Source organism: Dipodomys merriami, unplaced genomic scaffold, assembly GCF_024711535.1.
Source record: "Dipodomys merriami isolate MVZ:Mamm:240054 unplaced genomic scaffold, mDipMer1.0.p SCAF_50, whole genome shotgun sequence".
Lineage (NCBI taxonomy): Eukaryota > Metazoa > Chordata > Mammalia > Rodentia > Heteromyidae > Dipodomys > Dipodomys merriami.
In genome coordinates this window covers 9559291-9583348 of record NW_027206069.1, presented here as the reverse complement: position 1 = coordinate 9583348, position 24058 = coordinate 9559291, and the positions used below count along the sequence as shown (strand labels likewise).

Genomic DNA, 24058 nt, shown 5'->3' with positions numbered 1-24058 from the left:
ACAAACACAATGCATTAATCTTTTTTTCTTTTTCTTTTTGTCAGTTGTGGGGTTTGAATTCTGGGCTTACACGCTGTCCCTGCACTCTTCAGCTCAAGGTGAGCGCTCTACCACTTGAGCCACAGCACCACTTCTGGTTTTCTGGTGGTTAACTAGAGATAAGAGTCTCACAGACTTTCCTGCCCAGGCTAGCTTTGAACTGCAATCCTCAGATCTCAGCCTACTGAGTAGCTAGGACTATAGGTGTGAGCCACGGGTAGCTGGCTCTTTTTTCTTTTTAAAAAGATTTTATTAAGGGCTGGGAAGGTGGCTCAGTGGTAGAGTGCTTGCCTTGCATGCATGAGGCCCTGGGTTCCATTCCTCAGCACTACATAAGCGGAAAAAGCCGGAAGTGGTGCTGTGGCTTAAATGGTAGAGCACTGCCTTAAGCTTAAGACCTGAGGGACAATGCCCAGGGCTCAGAGTTCAGGCTCATGACCAGCCAAAAATAAATAAATAAATATATACATATATATATCATTAAGTTGGTTACAATTTCATAAGGTTAGAATTTCATAAGTCAGGTTACAAGTACAATGCATCTTTATCAATGACACTGTTTTCATCAGTCTCCCTTATTTCCTTCTCTCATTCACTTTCCTGCTCAGGCTGGCCTCAAACTGCAATCCTTAGATCTCCAGTGTGAGCCTCCAGGGCCTGGCTGATTTCTAAATTTTTTAAGGAGAAACAGAGGAAAAGCACAAAAAGGTTTTATACCTGACCCATACAGTCTTGTCACTTCTGAATGAGGAGGGAAGCGCCGGCTCAAGTCAGGTGAGATGCTCTGATACAGGTAGAAGGGATTGTACACATCATAGCTGGAACCATGCTGTAATGAACTGGAAAGTTCTGCCTTTCGATCTCCAAAAGATGCTCTGGCAGATCCTGAAAGCAAATGTTTCTAACATTTTACAATATCCTTTAGAGAAGAGTTGTAAGCCAAAACCTGGTACACGCAAAGGAAAAAAAGTTTTGTCTCAGGTAACATTAAATCACACACCCTTCATAGCTAAAAGAAAAAAAATCAGTATCCTTTTATGAGGTTCTGTGTAAAGTTACTATATGTGAGATAGGACCAGGAATCCTGTTCTTAAGACAGTCTGGTAAATTTTAGAATTTTTATTTTATTTTTATTTTTTGAGTGAACATACATTTGTAATGAGGGAGTTTCACTGTGACATCTCTACACATGATTTTTGCCCCTTTTTATTGCTTTTCCTTATTTTTTAACTTAACATTATAAGACATCTTTTAAACAAAAATATTTTGTTTTTAGATCCACCCTTTTTAAGAAGACACAACTTTTACAAAAACCAACACTATCTGAGCACTGATGACTAGTTACTCAGGAAGCTGGTATGTGGGGGAAGAGATTTGAAGGCAGGCAGGCAAACTTAAGAGACTCTTATCTCCAATTAACCAGCAAAAAGCCAGAAGTGGGTACATGGCTCAAGTGGTAGAATACCAGCTGTGACCAAAAATGCAAGCAAAAGCTCAAGATCCTGAGTTCAAGCCCTAGTACTGGAATTAAAAAAAACAAAACAAAAAAACCCTGACCACATACTGAGATAAACTGAAGAGTTGTGATATTTGAAAAGACTGAAATCATTCGAAGTACAGGCTTTTCTTTTTTTTTTTTAATCATAATTAAAGTTGAATTAAGTTGGAAATCAAGTAACAAAAACGTGTACAGAAACTATTTATGGAAAGACTAAGGACCAAGAATAGCCAAAAAGATAATCTTCAGTTAAAAAAAAATAAACAACCCCCCCAAAAAACTGAAAAATTTATTCTTCTGAGTGTTAAAAACAGAATTTTGACATCATGATAAACAGACAGATTAATGGAACAGAAAAGAAAGCCCCGAGATACCATTTTATGGGCACCTGATATATGGTCTCGGTAACCATGCTCAGTAGCAGGGAAAGGATGAACCGAAACTCAAGTGCTAAAGACAATTGGATACTGATGTGGAAAGAAAAAAAGGTTTCACTTAATATTAATAAAAATTAATTACATGGGTTGATAGTTCAAATTAAATGTTATAAGCAAAATTATAAGACTTCTATATTTAAGTGACATGTAAGACAGTTTTCACTGCCTTAGGACAAGGTTCTAAAATGGAACACAGAGCACATTAATCACAGGCATAGTGGTTCATACTTGCAATTCCAACTACTTGTAAAGTGGTGATCAGGAAGGTTCAAAGATAGGTTGGGCAAAAATTAGTGAGATCTATCGCAACAGATATGCTGGGAGTAGTGATCCATGCATAATGCCAGCTGAACAACAGGCATAGCTAGGAAGACTGTAGTTTCAGGTTGGCCCAGGCAAAAAGGGAGATTCTATCTTAAAAGTGACCTAGAGCACTGTGAGATGAAGGAATGGCTCAAGTGGCTAGCTAAGGGCTCTTACACAATGGAGGGCCAGTTTAAGTTACTCAATAACTTAAAAAATTCTGTTTGTTGAAATATACTATTTTAGAGAGTACAAGGGAGAAGACACATGGTACAACATAACTGACAGTTTGTATCTAGACTATATGAAAAACCACTATAAATCAGTAAAAGGACAGACACTCAGCAGAATGGGTAAAACTCAGATAATAGCAAGTGTTGACAAGAAAGTGTTGACTATAAAGTATTACATTCTGCTGGTGGGAATGTAACTCTGATGTAATCACTGTAGAAAACAGTTTGGTGAAATCTACTAACACTGACATATTTATGCCCTGTGGACCTACAATGCCATTCCAAACACAGCTGAAACTGCTTTACACATGCACTAGAGAAGTATCTGAAAAAGGTCATGAGTATCACTCTCTATAGTGGCCCAAACTGATAGACTCAAATACCATCAACAGGAAAACAGACAAAAATTGGTGTGGGATTGTTGCATAAAATACCTAACAATATGCTACACAGAAGCACTACTGTATTGTATGCCATCTAGAATCAGTTTTTACTGTAATACATTATGTACAGATATGAAAACAAACTAAAACTACCAATGACTTGAATGAATATCACACATAAATAGGGTGTTCAATAATAACCCACAAAAAAGAATACATACTGAATAGGCCATTTAAATAAAGGTTAGAAAACAAAAATATTAAGGTACAATATTTAGGAATATGTGCTTTGGTGGTAAGAAACAGGAGAACGATAACAATTGTGATACCGATTACTCTGAATAACTAAAAAGGAAAGGGGAGCTTTGGAGTATCTAGTAACACTATTCTTTACCTGGGTGATGACTTACAGGTGTTTTACTCTGCAACAAATCACCAAGCTGTATGTTTCTGGCTAGGACATTTTCCTACATGTGAATGATTTCTCACAACTTAAGGGAAAAGGTATTCACAAAATTCCTTTGAAGGAGAATAGTTGTACTGGAAACAACATATAGGCATTAAAAAATTCAGAGGCATACAATGTCATCTTTTAATTATTTTTGTTCTACTTTAAATTGGAACTGTATAAAATGATGCTTTCTGAATTAAGCTAAATAATAAGATGATTTTGCATTGAATTCAGAAAAGAAAAATACTGAGAGGAGATGTGATTTATTATCCTCCTGGTTCAAACACCACTGTATATAATTCAAGAACAGCACAGAGGCAGAAGGGTGCCAAGAAGCTGTGATTCCTGAGCTATTGTCTGTATACTTCTAACTTTTCAGTAGCTAGCATACAACATTGCTAGGACAGTCTTTGTTACAGTAACCATAATAACACTGATCATTAGAACTCTCAAGAGTAGGAATACCAGAGATAACTTACCACTTTGATAACTTACATCTAAAAAAGAATACAGTTTTCTCATTTCATTTTTTCTTTAGAAAAATCACTAAACAATTGCAATTTTCCCATTATATGGTATACACTGGTATCATTTTTCAGATTCTGGTGAAATTTATCTCAGTGTACTAACCCACAGTGCAGTAAGTAATGCAAATTTTCTGACTATGCACAACTTTCAAAATTCATATTTAGCCGGGCATGAGTGACTCACACCTGTAATCCTAACTACTCAGGAGTCTGAGATCTGAGGATCACAGTTCAAAGCCAGCCTGGGTCAGAAACTCCATGAGACTCTTATTTTCAATAAACCACTCAGAAAACCGGAAGTGGTGCTGTGGCTCCAGCGGTAGAGTGCTCTCCTTGAGCTGAAGAGCTAAGGGATAGTGCCCAGGCCCAAAGTTCAAGCCCCACGACTGACAAAATAAAAATAAAAAAATTCATATTTAAATTTTTAAATTCAGAATATGTACTACTGATGAACAAGTAAAATATGTGATAAAGAACAACAAAATGGTAGCGTTAAAGTCTAATATCAAAACAGACTGGATCAGACAATCAACAAGTAAACAGTGCAAAGGAATAAATCTCTAATACCTGAGACAATTTTAATCCTCAGCAATAGTGGTCCATCTTCTCAAAATTTTCTTCTTCATCTCAATCTATCATTCACATGCAATGCATATATGCACACAAATATATGATTAGGTTTCAAGAGGGCTTTCTTCTTGAGTCTAAACTTTTTGAAGTAAATCTTCTCCAATATATTAAAACTAGATGGTGACACAACACCTTCGATGGACCTCTAATTTAAGAATAACCAATTTCTCATTCACTTGACTCCAAATGCAATTTGTTTTGTAGTGAGCATAATGAAAAAAGCAAAAGAAAAATGACCATATATTGCTATTTCTTACTTTTTTCCTGATTAGGAAAACACAGCACCCTAATAAGTTGTCTTGAAATAGACTATTTATTAAATAATGGCTCATCCATATGATGAAATACTGTAGATCCATTAAAAAACAATAAATATGAAAACACATTCATAAATATTTGATATGAATAAGAGATTATGAAACTTGCTTTTTAGCAAGTATGAAAGAAAAAATGAATTAGCATACCTTTTAAGCCAGAATCTTTTAAATTTGTTTTGAGATACACTTGATATGTGTATAATAAAATGGAAGATCCATCTTTCCCTTTTTGTAAAGTAAAACAAAACAAAATCTCTCCAGATGCCAGTGGCTACCCAGGATGCTGAGCTCTGAGGATCACAGTTGGAAGCCAGTCTGGGCAGCAAAGTTCTTGGGACTCTTATTTCCAATTAACCTCCAAAAAGCCAGAAGCTGTGGCTCAAGGGCAGAGTGCTTGCCTCAGGTCCTGGGACAGCGCCCACCCCTGAGTTCAAGTCCCAGGATCAGTACCCACACAGAAAAATCTCTTCCTCTAGACTGAACCTCCCTTAGAGATAAACTCTGGAGAAAAACAGAAAACAAACAAATCCCTATTGGCACTGCAGAGTCTAGAAAAACTGTGGGTTGTTTTTTTTTTTGTAGGTAGGTTGAAGGGCTTGAACTCTGGGCTTGGGCACTGTCCCTGCACTCTTCAGCTCAAGGCGATCACTTTACTGCTTGAGCCACAGAGCTACTTCTGGTTTTCTGGTGGTTTATTGGAGATAAGTCTCACTTTCCTGCCTGGGCTGGCTTTGAACCATGATCGTCAGATCTCAGCCTCCTGAGTAGCTAGGATTACAGGCGTGAGCCACCAGCACCCAGCTAACAGTATGGATTTTTGACAGGAGTTACTCTTGGAAAAAAAGAAACAGTATAAAGTTATCTGTTTTTGATTATTTTTAGCTTGAGTATAAGCCAAAGCTGACACCATGCAGGGTGTATAACACTCCAATAGCAAACTGGCAAATAAACCATAGTACAGCATACCAGGCATCCAGAGCCATTGGAAAGAAAGGTGAGAATCCTGGAAAGAAGCATGTCCCAAATTCTGCAAAGAAAATGGGCTCAAATATATGGCTAATACCTGAACAACCATCCAAGGGTTGAATTTGTAGTTTAAGTTCAACCAAGTTACACATCTGGTAGAAAGACAGAGAAAGGCAAAGAGTGAGTGAGAGGGAAGGACAGAGAGAAAGGAGAGAAAACATGACTTCTCAGATTAATGTAATCAAATGTAGTCTTGACCACGTAACAATCAATGTTCAGAACACAAAATTACAGAACATGAAAATCACATGCTATAGAAAGATGCTGGAAAATACATCCTCAAAAAAAAAAAAGATAGTCAACAGTACCTAAATCTAGATGTATAGATGTTTGAAATGAGCAAAGATAAACCACATGAAAGAAAATAGGTTTGCAATAATGTAAAAACGGGAAATTGGAAGAGAAATGAAACCTATGAATATATGAATTTTAGAACTGAAACATGCAATATCTGAAAGAAAATATCCACTAGTTAAGCTTAAAAGCAGAATGGAAAAAATAGGGGCAAGCAACCATGAATTTACAATCTAAAGAAAACAAAGAGCAAGCTCAAGCTCCTTATCCTAGCACTCATGAGACTGAGATATGAGGATCACAAACAGGAAAAATCCATGAGATCCTTATCTCCAATTAACCACCAAAAAACCAGAAGTGGCTCAAAATGGAAGAACACTAGCCTTAAGCAAATAAAGCTCAGGGACAACACAGAGGCACTGGTCTTAACAGAGAATTGCAATATATTATTTGTATAGTATAATGTCAATATTCAACAAAGATACATTTGAAATTCAAAAATGTATAACATTCAACAAGTGTGCACTAGGACAATTCATTGTGTATGATTGTTGTCAAAAGATGTATAAAAAGATCACTGAACTTTAGTAAATATGTATGTACATAGCATATATTTATATAACATATATAAAGATATATGTTATTATTACAAGGAAGTGTACTGATGTCTTCAATTTACTTTAAAATGTCAAGGCTGAGATTGCAATTTGAAGCCAGCCCAAGCAGGGCAGCCCAGGAAGACTCTTTTATCTCTACCACCAAAAAGCCAAAAGTGGAACTGTGGCTCAAGAAGAATGGTAGCTCAGGGAAAGCATCCAGGCTCTGAGTTCAAGCCCCACACACGCACGCACACACACACGCACGCACGCACGCACGCACGCACGCACGCACGCACACGCACACGCGCGCTTGTATAGTAAAAATGTTAATAAATGAATCTAAGAAGTGAACACACAGGTATCACTGTTAAGATCTTTACATTTTTCTGTATATTTGAAACTTTTAATTTTGAGAGTTACAGGGAAGCCACTATAATCGACAGTGTTTAAATACACTAACACAAATTATTTTTTAAATAAGAGCTACAGCCAGCTTTGAAGGTGCACACCAATAATCAACAAGGAGGATGAGGCAGAAGGATCAAGGGTTTGAGATCAAATTGGGTTATACCTTTGCCAGGCACTGGTGGCTCATACCTGTAATTCTACCTACTGAAGAGATTGAGATCAAAGTCAGCCTGAGAGGGAAAGTTCAAACACTTATCTCCAATTAACTTCCAAAAAAGCCAAAAGTGGAGCTATGGCTCAAGTGGTAGAAGATCAGCCTTGAGCAAAAAAAAAAAAAAAAAAAGACTCAGGAATGGCACCTAGGCCCTAAGTTCAAGCCCTAGAACCAGCACAGAAAATAAATGAGAGTTATATATTCCTTCCTCTTATCCTCATTAGCACATTGGCCTCTACAACATGTCAGACTATAGTCAATGAATTACCTTTTTCACATAGCCATTTAGTTGGGAAATATAGGCTAGTGTAGAAAGATAAACTACTTGTTTCCTTATTTCTCATTGCACCAAGTTTTAGAAAATAGCTGATAAGAAGCTATACCTATTCCTCTGTTTACTGATCAAATTTCTTTCTTAAAGTGTGAAGGAAGATCAAGGCATGTAATTATTCCTTTACATGAAAGCAAAACCTATACACATATAGGTTATATTGTGGCCATATTTCATAATGGGATATTTTGAAACCACAAGACATAAGCTCCTCTACAGAAAGATATATAAAAAAGCAAGTTATACTTTTTATAGAAATTTAACATTCAGGCTGGAATGTGGCTTAATGGTAGAGTGATTGCCTTGCAGGCATGAAGCCCTGGGTTTGATCCCTCAGTACCACATACACAGAAAAAGCCAGAAGTGGCACTGTGGCTCAAGTGGTAGAGTGCTATAGCCTTGAGCAAAAGAAGCTCAGGGACAGTGCACAGGTCCTGAGTTCAAGTCCCAGGACTAGCAAAACAAAACAAAACAAAAATTTCAGATTCAAGATATATATAAACAACATTTAAATGTAGTTTGTTGATTTTGTTGTTGTTGTTTTGTTTTGTTTTTTGTTTTTTTTTGGGTCCGGTCGTGGGGCCTGAACTCTGGGCCTGGGCGCTGTCCCTCAGCTCTTCAGCTCAAGGCTAGCGCTCTACCACTTGAGCTACAGCGCCACTTCCGGCTTTTTTTATCTTATGTGGTGCTAAGGAATCGAATCCAGGGCCTTGAGCATGCAAGGCAAGTGCTCTACCACTGAGCCACCTTCCCAGCCCTGTTTGTTGATTTTTAAATCCTACCACTTTATTGTTTACCTTCAAGTTCTTCCAGAGGTGGATGAGGTCCTTGTGTCCTGGGCTGAATATAAGATAACTTAAACTTGGGCACCACAAATGGTACGTCTTTGCCATCAGATGGTAACCTGGAGAGCAAGTAGTCCTCAGTACAGCCAACCTGGGGCTTTACAGAAGTAGCGGCCAATGGAGGTACACAGATAGCAGTTCTTGGGGTATTTGAGACTGATACTTCAAAGTCTCTTCCCACAGAAACTACACAAAAGGAAAAAGAAAAGAAAAAGTCATAAATATGCATATGGTTACACATAACAGTTTAAACCTAGAATTCTTTGGTACTATTTTAATCATTCTTTAAGAAATTCTGATGCAGAAACTACCTATGGGTCCTATCAAATGTTTCTGTAATTTTTGCCAGCCAATATTAGAGCAATTAATACACTTTGTCAAAGTACATTTGTATTTTTTTTATCAGAATGATAAAGCTGTTTTAATGAGTCTTACTTCCACCAGTGTTTACTGAGGAAAAAAAATTTTTTTAGTTAACTTAAAATACTTTCAAGTTAGAAATTTTTGTTATCAGTATATCTGGTTAATATGAGTCTTAAGTATGTACACAAATTCTAAGAAGAAGGTAAGGGTCTCATATACTACATCAAAATATTATGGTAGCACTTTAAATGTCCCATTTCTCTCTAAAATGACATAGGTTCCTAAACTGCACAAGTGAAAAGAGAAGGTAATAGACCAACACCATGTAAACCTAGTATTATTTGTAGGGTGAATAAATGCAATTACTACAGTATAGGAATTTATGACTTTTTATTTCAGTGGTGGGGCTTGAACCCTGGGCCTAGGCACTGTTCCTGAGCTGTTCAGCTCAAGGCTAGTGCTCTAGCTCTTGAGCCACAGCACCACTTCCAGTTTTCTGGTAGTTAACTGGAGATAGGAGTCTCACAGACGTCCTGCCTGAGCAGGCTTTGAATGTGATCCTCAGCTCAGATCTCAGCCTCCTGAGTAGCTAGGATTACAGGCATGAACTACCACCAGCATGGCTTATTATGAAATGTTTTAATGTGAAAAAAAAAGCTTTCTAATATAGACTAGATGTGATTTGAGAGTGTCTCTTAGAACTTCCTGTGTTCAAGTTTAATCTTCATTGTAAGAGGGTGGAAACTTAAACCAAATATGTGTTCATAGGTGGGGCCTTTGTGGCATTAATAAGATTAGATAACACCATAGGAGTGGAGTCCTCACCATTGAATGCTGGACAGAGACATAGACACACATGTTCATTCTGGGTTTTCACCATATGATGCCCTGTAGGGTGTACTGCTTTACGGCTTTACCAGCAAAAAGGCCATCACTATATCCTGCTGCTTGGCTTGGACCTCCATAACTGAAGCTAAAATAAACCTCTTTTCATAAAAATTTGTCCAGTCTGTGTAGTGGCATCAGAAAATCCACTAATACACCTTCATGCTCAAATATACTAGGAAGTTTTGTAGACTAAGAAATACAAGATCCAAAGAAAAATAAGGTTCCAATCATAACCCTAGAGCATTAACAAAATCTCTAGAGATTGAGAAATGTGGATCTTAATAAATTTATGGGCTTCTTCCTCACTTGAAAAAGTACATATATGTATTATATAGTACATAGAAATGTACTATAGACATAAATTGAATATTTGTTTCTATACCAAAACATTTGTCAGAGTACATTTTGTCCCCTTAACACACCTCTCTTCCTATATGTATCCATTATTCCATATACCTGTCCATTCTCTTACTTTCTTCTGCTAATATCCTATTCAGGCTTCCGTGGCAAATCTTCTTTCCATTTTCTTTATAGTTATGTTGATGTCCTGTGTGTCTTTTGGGTTGACTTCTGTCTTTTCACTATGCACCACAGGATTTGTGAGTTCTAGAATACTAACCTAGTATGCCTTATTTCTATCCCTCCAACAAACTTAGAAAATATTCCTAATTTTTTTGGGGGGGTTGGGGAACTGAATTCAGGGCCTCATATTTGGTAGATGCTCCACCACTTGATCCATAACTAAAGCTCCTCTTTTTTTTATTTCTTTTTCTTTTGAGGTAAAGTCTTGATTCATTTCCAGGCTAGCCTAGACCTTCATCTTTCTACTTATACTTCCCTGTGTCACTGGAATGTCAGGTATGCACCACTATATAAAGTCATTTGTTGAGATGGAATCTCATGAACTTTTACCTAAATTGGCCTCAAACTGTGACCTTACAATCTCTGCTTCACAAGTAGCTAGGCTTACAGACTTGAACTATGGTGCTCAACCCCTAATTTATCTTTATAATACAAAATGCCACAAACAAAGGCACTAAGTAAATGTGCACTGAAATCAAAACTTACTCTTCTGCTTTTCTGTTTCACCATAGAGACATCCTCTACAACAACTCTTGATAAATTCTGTTGCCATTACATTCAATTTCTAATATCCAATAAACTTTCAATTTTAATATCAACCTGTTGACAGAACAGAAAGCAAATTAAAACCATTATGCTTGAGGTCATTAGATACCACTAAATAAATTACATTATCTATTTTTGTAATATATAATTTGAGCTCTGAAGATTTAAGAAGGAAAATACTGTTCCCAAATATAATTTTATATAACATTTAGATCCTTGTAAGTTATTAAAAATGGAATGCTTAAAAATTACCCAACAAGAAATTTCAATGTTAAAACCTGGAAAAAATCCCATCAACACGTTTGATATACCTAATTCTGCATCTAAAATTTGAAAGAAAATCAGACACACATAAAAAGTTCAAGAAAAAAATTCATTTTCACAAGACCAATTATTTTGATAATCTAAAGTCCTGTATTAGGGCCAATAAACAGATATTTACACACTTTATGATAGGGAAGTCCATGAAACTCATCTCACCAATTAACTAACAAAAAGCCAGAAGTGGAACTGTATGGCTCAAGTGGCAGAGCACTACCATTGAGCAAAAAAGCTCAAGGGGCAGAGCTAACATCCTGAGTTCAAGTCCCAGAACCAGCACACACACACACAAAAACCAATCAACTAAACAAAAACGTGTCTCATACAGATAGACAATACTAATGAGACACAATGCAATTGAAAGGAGCAAGTTTTACACTTACCAGGAATAAGAGGTATATACAAACTTTATGTCTAATTTCCACCCTGGATTCAGTGTCTTTGTTCCAAATGTATTCTCTTCATTTATACCCACTTAAATCTGTATTTAAACCCATACTACTTTAATTAAAAGCTTAAAGCATGTTGCAGAGCCAGACACTTGTGACTCTTGCCTGTAATCCTAGCTACTCAAGAGGCTAAGATGTGGTGATTGTGGTTTGAAGCTAGCCTGGGCAGAAAAGTCCCCAAGTCCCCATTATCTCTAATTAATCTCTCAAAAACTGGAAGTGGTGCTACGATTCCAAGTGGTAGAGCATTAGCCTTGAGCAAAAGAGCTCAGGGACAGAACCCAGCCCCTACATTCATTTTTGTAGTAAATTTCAAACATATGCAAAAGAATACAGGATCATGAAACTCAAATTATCCAGATTAAACAATTATCAAGTCATAGCAAATCTTATTTCATCACCACCTCCCCACTTACCCTGTCCTTTGGGTTATTCTGAAATAAATTCCAATCAGATAATTTCATCCATAAGTATGTAAGTAGTAATCTTTAAAATATGTGGCAGGAGGACCCAGGAGTTAACTTTGTGAGGCTCTGATTGGCTGAGCATTCATCACATGAGGTACTAAAACAGTATCTGTAATAGATTACAACATATTAAACATTTCTAAAAGTTTTCCAAGAAAATCACAATGACATTATAAAACAAACATGGACAACTACTCAGTGGTCAAATTTCCCCTAAGGCTTCAATTTTATAGTTCTGTTAAAAACAGATTTGTTCTTGACTCATTTGCTATTAGAAATAATGGTGTTAGAGCTATAAGATAATCAGCTATGAGGGCAGTAGGTATATATGTGTGATTTTGCTTGTGTTGTTAAATTTCTCCCTAAAGTGATACCATTTCTCACTCTCAATAGCAGTACTTGTTTCTGCCATCAACAAAATGTGTTGTTTAAATACTGGACTTTTGCCTATGTATCTTCTAATACAAAACTAACCATGATTCTTTTCCAGTTCATAAGCATGATAAATGGGTCCTCATGTGGCATGTGCCTCGCTCTAAACCTTGTTACAAGGTGGGCACATTACCCATCTGACATGGAAAAGGAAACATCTAACCAATGTTTTTATGTTCAGTATTTCCTGCTCATCTTTTCTTAAATCCATTGGACTTTTTCTTCAGGATTTTTTTTAAAAAAATTATTTTTGTTGTTGTTGGTTGTGGAGTTTGAACTCTGGGCCTGGGTGCTGTCCCTCAGCTCTTCAGCTCAAGGCTAGCGCTCTACCACTTGAGCCACAGTGCCACTTCCAGCTTTTTCTGTTTATGTGGTGCTAAGGAATCAAACCCAGGGCCTTGTATAGGCGAGACAAGCACTCTACCACTGAGCCACCTTCACAGCCCTTCTTCATGATTTTTAGTATTTATATTGTTCAGATATTAACTCACTCATCATCATATGTGACATTCTTCCAGTGTATCATGCCTTTTTTGATTACTGTGTTTTCTGCTCTGAAAAGTACATGTGTATGCATATATGTGTACACATGTGTATATACTATATGCAAACATATTAATAAATACAGATATCCCTTATTTGAAATGCTTGGGACTAGACACATTTAGGATATTGGAAACCTTAGAATTTTGGACTACCTGTAGGTAGTCCTGCAGCTATTTTGGGTATGGAAACCAAGTATAACCTTGAAATTTAATTGTGTTTCTTCTACATCTATAAAATTGGAAGGTAATTTTATACATGAGACAATTTCATGGTATGGACTGCCCAATCACATACGTTGACACCTAGGAAGTTTTAGAGTTTGGATATATAAGCATATACATAAGTAATCATACTCATCTATGTTTTTCCTTTTTGTTCCTGAATCAATTCAGTTTTCTCCATCTACAGGTTATAAACACATGTATTTCCTTATAGTACTTAATGTGGATTTTTGTAATCATCTTGGTACACAAATTGAGAAATGAATCAAGTCTATCTTTTCCCAGTATCACATATTAAAAATATCATGCGGGCTGGGAAGGTGGCTCAGTGGTAGAGTGCTTGCCTTGCATGCCTGAGGCCCTGGGTTCAATTCTTCAGCACCACATAAGCAGAAAAAGCCAGAAGTGGCACTGTGGCTCAAGTGGTCGAGTGCTAGCCTTGAGCTGAAGAGCTGAGGGACAGCACCCAGGCCCAGAGTTCAGGCCCATGACTGACCAAAAAAAAAAAAACAAAAACATAAAAATGTCATGCTTTCTCCACTGATGTCAGGATGCTTCCTTTACTATCACACTAAATTTCCATATGCAATTAAGTTTTTTTTTCCTGCATTTTCTTTTTTCTTCAGTTGATCTATTCCTGTACACATATACCACTTTAATTAAAGGCTTAAAGCATGTAACAGAGCCAGCCACTTGTGCTTCTTAGGAGGCTAAGATCTGATGTGGTTCAAAGTCAGCCTGGGCAGAAAACTCCCTAGAATCTTTTTTTCCCCCCTGATTTATGGGTTTATTAATTATGGAAGGATTTAAAATTTTTTATTTTATTGTAAAGATGATATACAGAGGGGTTACAGTTACATGAGTAAGGCAATGAGTACAGTTCTTGTCGAACCGTGTTACCCCCTCCCTTGTTGTTCTCCCACTATCCCTTCCCTCACCCCCTCCCCGAAGTTGTAAAGTTCATATCCAATATACTGGGCCCAGAGACTCTTATCTCCAACTGCTATGGCTCAAGGTTGTAGAGCATTAGCCCTCAGCAAAAGAGCTCAGGGACAGCACCCAGGCCCTGAGTTCAAGCCTAACAACCGGCAGAAAAAAAACCCAAACAAATAAAAACCATATATCTGGACTAATCATCCTAACTGTTCTTTCACTTGCTGTATTTTCTCAGCTATTCTTGCCAATTACTTTTGGAATCTGCTCTAGCTTTAAAAGGAAAAATCTGATGATACATTCATTGGAGTCATGTTAAACTTATAAATTTTGGAAAAACTGACCTCTAAGGATATTGTCTTCTTACCCACAACATAGTATTTTTTTCCATTTGTTAAAGTCTATCTTTGCACCTTCAAGAGATTTTTAGTTACCCTTATATAAATTCTTAACATGTCTTATTCAGTATGCCTGCATTATTTGCTTGGGTATCATAAATGGCATCTTTTCAGCCTATCTTGTAACTGATGCAAATTTTTAAAAAATGTATATATTTTCAAAGGCCAGTATATTAGAGGAGGCACTCATTAATCACCCAGATCAAACTAATTTTGTTTCATCTCTAAAGGCCACTATAATTTTTAAAAGAAGCTGAACATTTTTCTGGTGTTTCATAAAATTGTTCTATTTCCCATGTGAACTATCAAGAAATAATCTGTATTCTCTCTCTCTTGCTTAGCACTCAGCACACTGTATGGTGCTAGGACTACAGCTGGAACTCAACAGCTCTAATTGATAGATATAGAACAGAATAACAATACATGATTTTGGTAAAAAAAAAATAAAGAAAATTAAAATTACTCATAATCTTATCCACCTCAGGTAACTATAGTATTTTTAAAACAGTAAATATACTTACATGATGTGGTTTCTTCCATTCAAATATTTTCTTATAGCATTATTGAGTTGTGGCTGACCTATAACAAATGTCAAAGTTTAAAACATACAATTAAATGAGTCATTTATGCATATTTTGGAGTAGTATCATCACAACCAAGCATATCAATATATGCATCATTCCAAAAAGCTGCATCAAGCCTCCTTTTAATCTATCCTTCCTTACTTTCTCACAACCCATGGCCAAGTAATCACTGGCATACAGATTGGTATGTTAGATGAATTTCCATTTTCTAGAATTTTGTTTGCTATATATTAGTCCATAGTTTATTCATGTCTCAATTTAGTAGATATTGCAAAAAAAAAAAAAAAAAAAACTCTTTCAAAGATGCTACTGATTTACATTCCTACCAGCACAATATGAGTGTCCCAGGTCTACAGCCTCACCAACACATGGTATTCCGATCTATTTTAACCATTCTCTTCCTATTCCTAAGAAATATATTCCACTAAATAAATTACTGGTCTTAATTTTAGGACAACAAAATGAAGAGTGAAGTAAAACTCACTACACACATTCTAAACTAAGAACATTTTCCCAATCGAAGCCAATGTCATAATTGATATTTATATATTGCTGTTCTGATTTAGTCAAAATGTCAACTTCAACATAAAAATTTTTTTTTTTTTTAGTCCGGTCATGGGGCCTGAACTCTGGGCCTGGGTGCTGTCCCTCAGCTCTTCAGCTCAAGGCAAGTGCTCTACCACTTAAGCCACAGCGCCACTTCTGGCTTTTTTTTCTGCTTATGTGGTGCTGAGGACTCGAACCCAGAGCCTCATGCATGCAAGGCAAACGCTCTATCACTGAGCCACCTTCCCAGCCCCTCAGCATAAGATTTTGAGAGGGACTTTTGAAACATACCAGAAGGAATTAAAGGGCTTACAAGGTAGGAATATCAGAGTATAGTTCAACACAGTTTAGAATTGTGACTTAAACACTAGTAAAAACACCTGACCCCACTACACTATAACACTACTAAAAATGACATTCATGATTTAGGTGAGGACAGATAAAATACCTTTCTAACCAAGAGTGCTATTCAATATACTCAACTACTGTTCTCACCTTTAAGATTTAACCACAAGAAATTAACAATGTTAGCAGACCATGAACTTTGACCTAAGCTATTCTGTACTCCTATTTTTTTTCCAATCTTACTATGGGGTTCCCTCTACTAACAATGCTGTCGCCTCTCCTAGCTTTTCTCATTTACAAATTCTACTTTCGGCTTACTTCTTTACCTGTATTTGTATTTCAAAATCATTCAAATTTAGCTTCTACCTTTCTACTTAAATTGTGTTTGCTGAGGCCAATTGCCCCCCCCCCCCCAAAGCTAACTCCCAAAGCAAATAGACAATCAGGTCCTAACTTCCTGATCTCCAGACTCCATATCACTTCCAGATAAGACTTTCCTTATTATAACTCTCCTCTCCAAATCAGTTTCCAGAGCTCCACAGTCTCTAAATGTTCCTGATCACTGAATCTCTTCATCTGTCTCTACCAATCCTGGTCTCCCTCTCTTTATTCTATACTCATTTCAACGATTTCTTTCACCCCTTCAGGCTTAACCACCACAAACCCATCTACGAGTGGAGCCTGACTTCAGAAAAACCTGTTACCAATAAATCCAACTGCTACCTAGCCAGCTCAAATAGATGCCCTACAAGAATTGCAATCTCATTTTCTTTAATCTGAACTGAACTCTCAATTAGTTTTACTCTGAATAGTTATAATTCTAGTGAAGCAAATGGAATCCAAGACATACTTTAAAATGTGGGGATTTGGGCTTCCGACCCTCCCCCCCCCACCCCCCCCACCCCGTTAAACGGCTTTAAAAAACACCAACAAATTGGTACTATGGTTTCCCTACCAGTCAGGAAGGATAAATACTCAGCAAAAAAAAAAACTACAACTCCCCCCCCCCCAAATTAAAAAGCAAGTATCTTCGATTCTTTTTCTAAAGCCAGGCATTACTAACATTCCCTTCCAATAAAGCACTTTTATACCAAGATGAAATTGCCTATCAAAATGGGAAATGAAGTTTTGGACTTTAATTCTCCGCATTTTCCAGGAAAAACATGACTCTAATGAACTGCCTACCAGCAGTGAGAACCAGAATAATGTGATTACAAAAGCAATCCTTTTACATACTTGATTTTAATATCCTAAAGGGATCAATGTTTGGCTTGGCCCCTCTCTTGTCTGTCCCCAGATGTCACACAATCCGACAACCATCCTATATTCCTATGTAGAACAGGAATCGATTTTAGAGAGACCTAGGTAGAGCAGCTTTTGAAGAAAATCACAGCACAGGAAAACATGGAAGAGGTAGATGTTAAATCTAACACCTGGCTGGGCAGAGGGCAGTTTGGTTTGCATGGGAAAGCGGCCTTTTAACACTCTGGGGTCATTCCCCGAAGTTCCAGAAACTTCCAGAAACGCAGCTCTCTCCCAACCTCGCCCGGACGAGGGGACCCAAAGTCCCTGTCCTCCGAAGTCCCGAGCCACTGGCGGCCCGTGGTCCGCGCGCAGAGCCGGGGTCCGCCAGCCAGGGCCGAGGTCTCCCCCAAACCTCCCTCGGGCCTCGCAGGGCAGGCGTCGGGAGGAGCCGGGAATGAGCGCGCTCCCAGCCACGGCGACATCTGGAGAGGAGACAACCGCGACGCCCCGACAGACCGCGGCCACCACAGCCAGCGCCCCACACCTCACCCCGGCCGCGGGGCGAGGGCGGCGGCGGCGGCCCGGAGAAGCGCACCTGAGCGGCGGCGGCTTCGACCCCGCCGAGGTCCCGCGGCCCTTTCCCCGCTCTTCCGCGCGCGGCTCTCGCGAAAGCCCCGCTGTGCCGCCCCGCCGCGCCACCACCCCACGCGCTCAGGCCGCGCCGCCGGACAGCCGCGAGTTACCTGCTTGCTCCAGGTAGTGAACGCTCAGCCTTCGCGGCGGGCGGGAACGCCGCACCCAGCGCGCAACCGCGCCTCGCCCCTCAGGTTCTTCAGCCCCCCTCAGATCCGCCCCGCCCCCGATAGCCCCGCCCCCGATAACCCCGCCCCTCAGGTTCCTCAAACTCCCCTCTGATCGGCCCCGCCCTTGATAGCCCCGCCCCTCGGATCCTCAGATCCCCTCCCCTTCGGTCCGCCCCTCCCCTGGTAGCCCCGCCCCTCAAATTTCTCAGACCCTTATAATCTGCCCCGCCCCCTGGTAGTCCGGCCACGGGACAGCCGGGTCCCTCCAGGTTCTAGTGCCCTCTTAGCTCCGCGCCCAGCACACCACCACCCTGATAGACAGCCTCCACTGTATTTTCCACCCTTCCCCGCCCACTTTCCCCCACCCCAGTCTCCCGGGTAGCCCCAACTCCTCATCCGCGCTGCTTCCGAAGGGAAAGTGGGCGGGGCCTCGCTGGTCCACCTGAAGGGCATTACCGCGGTGTTCTCCTGTCCTGGCTGCTCTCAGTTGCTCTCTGCAGGGAGGTTTAAAAATGAGACAGAGCTTGGGATGTGCTGAGGGAATCACAAGGGAGACTAGAGGTACGAAAGGGGCAAAGGGAAAGCTGTTACCCTGATGAACTTGTCTGGATGTGCAGGAAGAAAACAGTTGTTTTTTTCCTAGAGATGGTCCTGAACCCTTTTTCTTTTTCAAAGTGGAGAAATTACCTTATGTTGTCACTTGACTTTTAGTGTTTTTATTTTTTTTTACGTCTAATTGTAGAGTCTTTCAGACTCAGCACGCGTCTCTTCACTTTTGTTGCTTTATCATTGCTACTAGTGTGTCACCAGTGAGTGTCCTGGAAGGAATATTAAACGTATCCACATCTTCCACATCCATTCTCTGTGGGAATCCCAACTCTGACTAAAGGTTGGCTGGCCCTTTTCTTTTATGCAGCTCCTAGCAGACATCTCAACACCTTACTTGGGCAACAGTTGCATGAATTTCTTTCTTTCTTTCTTTCCTTCTTTCTTTCTTTCTTTCTTTCTTTCTTTCTTTCTTTCCTTCTTTCTTTCTTTCTTTCTTTCTTTCTTTCTTTCTTTCTTTCTTTCTTTCTTTCTTCCTTCCTTCCTTCCTTCCTTTCTTTCTTTCTTTCTTTCTTTCTTTCTTTCTTTCTTTCTTTCTTTCTTTCTTTCTTTCTTGTCAGTTGTGGGGCCTGAACTCTGAGCCTGGGTGCTGTCCCTCAGCTCTTCAGCTCAAGGCTAGCGCTCTACCACTTAAGCCACAGTGCCAATTCCGGCTTTTTCTGCTTATGTGGTGCTGAGGAATCGAATCCAGAGCCTTATACATGCGAGGCAAGCACTCTACCACTGAGCCACCTTCCCAGCCCATGAATTTCTAAATTACCTGATGGTGAATAGCTCAGTTTTTGAAAAGCTGATGGATTTGTTGTAGTGAAGGCTACTGGCTGTCTTCTCAAAATGAGTCTTGCATGCTAGGGCATACAGAGATGATCACAATACTTTGGGGGAAAGAGATACAAAAGGTTGCTTTCCTTAATATTCACAATACACATTCACATTTGACAGGCCTAAGACTCATGCTTTACTTTCCTTAATCTTACCTTTCTCAAACTTAACCACAGAATTTTCTTCTTGCAAAATGTCAGTTACCACCCTTGGACATTAATGTTTCAACAAGCACACTTTAATAAACACTGCTTGAAAGTTCTTACATATTCATCTTCAATAATTTGCCACCAATGTTTGCAAAGTTCTGTATTGTTTACACAAAGCTGTCACATGAATCATCTCATTTAATCCTGATATAGATGGTATCATCTTCATGTTATAACTTTAAAATAATATTACAGTGTATATGTATATGTGTGTGCGTGTGTGTGGAGGGGGGGCAGGCACACGTGCATGTGTGTTGTAATTTAATCCTTCAGTACAGCATATCTTTGGTTAGAAACCTTTCAATTCATATATTAGTTGAAGTTTTGCAAGGACAATACCATCTATTCTTTGCCTATCTTTTTTACTTCCTAGTAGTATCTTATATAGATCATGACACAAAAGTGTCATTCAAATGGGTTGAATGAATGAAGAAAGAATTCATACATAGGTGCTCAATAACTACTGACTGAATTGGGCTAAGTACTTAGTTCCCTAGCTGACCAATTTTAACAATGCTCACTGATGAGAAGTTCTGAGGGCAGGACCTAGAGGAATTATTCCTAGTTGTTGTGTTTCCCATAGTCCATCTAAAACAAGCTTGTTTTAGAAGACTCCTCTCTGTTGACAAGAGGTTTTTGTTTTTTGCAAAACCACAAAATCACTTCCTGTCTTTTCTTTGAATGGGCTTCTTTTCTGCTCTACTCTCATATCAAGGCTATGTTGAGATGAATGAGTGTTATTGTGCCTTTCTTTGCTTGTGTTTAATCTCTTACCATAGAATTATCATTGCAACACTGAACAGTCTTTGTTTGCTTCCTAATGTTATCAATCATATATTATTTGCAGTGAATCTATGGAGAAAAATAGGTATGGCATGAGTTTTGTTTACATTTGACTGTGTATCAATTCTTTCATCCAAGGAAGAAACATCATGTAATCTCCATCTATAATTTCTGTTCATTATTTCTTCACTCATCCCAGTTTTACAAGTGTTTCATGAACCAGCTCAGGGCTCTCCCTCCAGTCTTGACTCCAATTATCCTTTGCCACACATTTGTGACATACTAGACTGATGATTCTCTCCTAAATAGTCAAAATTGTACATATTAGTACATATTAGCATCAACTGGCAATCTCATGTTCATTCAGCTAAAGTATCCTTGTTCTGGAAAATGAAGCCTAAAAGGCCCATTCCTGGCTGAGTCAGGTGCCCTTTTTCAGTGTTCCTGCCACAGTCCACACATATCACTATCATGGAACTGCATGATCATTGTGATTCTTGAGTTGGGGATGTAGCTCAATGGTAGAGTAGCTTGCCTTGAACATTCAAGTTCCTGAGTTTGAATTGCCAATGAGCAGGAATGATTACTTTTACTATGTATATGGCATAGCACACAACAGGTTCAAAGCACTCCAATATTTTCTGAATGAATATAAACATATCTTCAAGGGAATAGATTTTCAGAGTACCTGTAAAATAACTTCATACTCATAGTCATATGAATAGGGTGTGGTAGAGAAATTTCAGCTTTCCTCCAAATAATGTCCTTCCTATTTTCTGCCTTAGAAAAACTTAAAATCAGAATTGTATGAAGATTTATTCATTTATTTCATTTACTTGTTCTGCAAACATTTTTAAGTGCTTGCATTATAACAGATGCAGTCCTAAAAAAAAAAAAAAGTGATGTCTCAATAGTTTCATAGTTGCTCTCCAAATGTCAGTTCCCCTTGCTGGGCATGCAACTGTTTTTTCTCATTCCCTTTGCATCTAGGTAAGTCCAGACAGCTAATTCCAACCAATGGAAATTGAGCAGATATGATTTCACTTCTGGATCTAGACAACTAAAACTAAATGAGCCTTCATTCTAGTCTCTCCCTCTTACCATTCCTTAACCTTAGAGCATTACTGAAGCAAGCGGACCCTTGCTAAAGCTGATACCATAATGAACCTAAATGGAAATCTATGTGTTGGTGATTTCATGAAACAAAGCTCTTCTGATTGACCACTAGCCTTCACTCAGTTGTGACATGAGTAAAAAAAAAAATTACTCTCCCTTTTTAGAGAGGTTTACTTACTGGCATCAGCATTGTCATGAATGATGATATATAGACCGCATAAAACATCTAGAAAATATATGGTCTAGCTAAGCATTGTAGAGAAAACATGGAATATGAAATTTTACCAAAGAAGATATTAAGGTTTGCTGGGCACTAGTAACTCATGCCTGTGATCCTAACTACTCAGGAGGCTGAGCTCTGAGGATCACAGTTCGGAGCCAGTCTGGGAAAGAAAGTCTGTGAGACTTTTATCTCTAATTAAGCACCAAAAAATCCAGAAGTGGAGCTGTTACTTTATTAGTAGAGCACTAACCTTGATCCCAAAAGCTCAGGGACAGTGCCTAGGCTCTGAATTCAAGCCTAGGACTGAAAAAAATATATATTAAGGTGAGGAAAGACAAAGATGGGTATTACGACTGAGATATTGAGTAGATATTAGGGATAGATAGATATTAAGAGTAAGAAAAGACAAAAACAGGCTCTGAAGTCTCTTAAATATCTTTTTAAAGTGTTTGCTCATTAGTCTATAGGACACAGTTAAATAAATAAGGCAATACTCGTAACAGAATGAGTTCCTTTCCCTCCCCCCTCATTTTCTTTCCTGGGTTCCCAGATCCCTAAGGTATTACTAAGATAGTAATGGGAAAATACATGGTCATAGATTCTCCATCAAGAATCCTAATCATAAGCTGGGCACCAGTGGTTCATACCTGTACTTTGTACTACTTAGGAGGCTGAGATCTAAGAGGATCATGGTTCAAAGCCAGCCCAAGCAGGAAAGTCCTATGAGACTCTTATCTCCAATTAATCACAGAAAAAAAGCCAGAAGTGACATTGTGACTCAAGTGGTAGAGTGCTAGCCTTGAGCAAAGCTAGGAACAGTGCCCAGACCCAGAGTTCAAGCCCCAGGACTGGCAAAACAATCATGGTGACCTAATCATCTTAGCATCTTTCCACAAAATCCTTCCCCCACAATTGCCATCCTCCAAACCACACTTACCAACGAAATGGTATAGTACCAAGAGGCTGACAGTTTTACTAGAAGCCTAATTTTAAAAAACAAAACAAAACAAAACTATTCAGCGTCTAGGGTGGCTTCAACGGAAGAAATAATTAAAGAAGGAACCCAGAAACACCAACCAATCAAGAATTCTCCCAGTCACGTCATCATTCTCCAGGCTGAGAAGATGGCTCAAAGAGGGTGCAAGCACATGGAGCAGGTTGTGTGACTACCTCAGGATTCCAGGGCAATGGCCCCAGAACCACTGAAGAGGGAAGCAGGGGAACATCGAAATCTATTTCAGATGAACTCTGTATGGACTGGAAGAAATGACAACCCTGAAGTCCATTCTTCTGGACGCCATGTGAATTTGCTTCAGCTGGAACTGCATTGCCCCAAATTCTTTCTCCCAAAGTTCAACTGGGCAAAAAGAAAAGAGCAATTTGGGGAGGATTTGGAAGGTAAGAGTAAAATACAGCTGTTACTCTCTGAAGATCATCACAATTATATGCAATAGAAGACAGAAACAAAGATGCTGGCAGCTTCTGATCCCTGTATCTAGTACTTCTTTGTAACTTCTGGCTCTATTAACAAGAGGACCTTCCTTAGAGATCACAACTATCTATAGAATTTTCCACAGTTTCCCTTCTGGGTACCACTTCAGCACTTAGATGTGCTTGGCTTCCTCAATTCATTGCAAGTCTGACCCTTGAAGTGTACCTGTAGCAGGTCATCAAGAAGGCTGTCTAGTGACTTTTCTCCAGTTCTTCAGTCCTGGTTCCATACCTTTACATGACTAGTTTCTCCCACAATTCTGCAAGGTATCATTCATATATCAGTAGTATTCTAGTAATTCTGCTCCCTGACTTCCCCAACATTCCTGGTTGCCCCCACTTAACAATTAAGCTGTTTATATCATCCTTCTCTTCCACCATTAAAATGAATTGCTGGGGTTCTATGTAGATACTATAGAAATCTGAACAATAATTGTACCAATCACCCCAAGAGAGAGTGACTGATTGCACACAGCCTTTAAAGTGTGAGCTTACCATTTTAAGCTGAGAAAGTTGGGGAAACCAACTTTCTGCTAACGCTTTAGCAGACTAAGTAAATCTCTGATTTGAAGAAGGCCCTGTCAAGCTACTAGGAAATAGGATA

At 38.9% G+C, this 24058-nt stretch overlaps 1 protein-coding gene, 1 long non-coding RNA gene and 1 pseudogene across 4 annotated transcripts in view; 2 read left to right on the top strand and 1 right to left on the bottom strand.

Moving 5' to 3' along the window:
- Positions 1-18231, bottom strand: part of LOC138810508 (tandem C2 domains nuclear protein) — a 38060-nt gene extending 19829 nt beyond the window's left edge. Inside the window, exons 1-6 of one of the 3 annotated variants that reach the window (XM_069997719.1) lie at positions 18145-18231; positions 15203-15260; positions 12101-12260; positions 10855-10968; positions 8488-8721; positions 757-924 (exon numbers count right to left, since the gene is read on the bottom strand). In XM_069997719.1, coding sequence (XP_069853820.1) covers positions 757-924; positions 8488-8721; positions 10855-10921 — 469 coding nt within the window. In that variant the 5' untranslated portion in view covers positions 10922-10968; positions 12101-12260; positions 15203-15260; positions 18145-18231. Of the gene's footprint in view, positions 1-756; positions 925-8487; positions 8722-10854; positions 10969-12100; positions 12261-15202; positions 15261-17392; positions 17483-17996; positions 18065-18144 lie in introns of those variants that run through there. The other 2 variants (XM_069997721.1, XM_069997720.1) reach the window with 2 other exon arrangements.
- The window catches only part of LOC138810510 (uncharacterized), a 35983-nt gene continuing 12578 nt past the window's right edge, over positions 654-24058 (top strand). The window contains exon 1 of the long non-coding RNA XR_011367147.1: positions 654-813. This is a non-coding gene — a long non-coding RNA (uncharacterized lncRNA). The remainder of the gene's footprint in view (positions 814-24058) is intronic.
- On the top strand, positions 12630-12726 carry LOC138810609 (small nucleolar RNA U13; annotated as a pseudogene).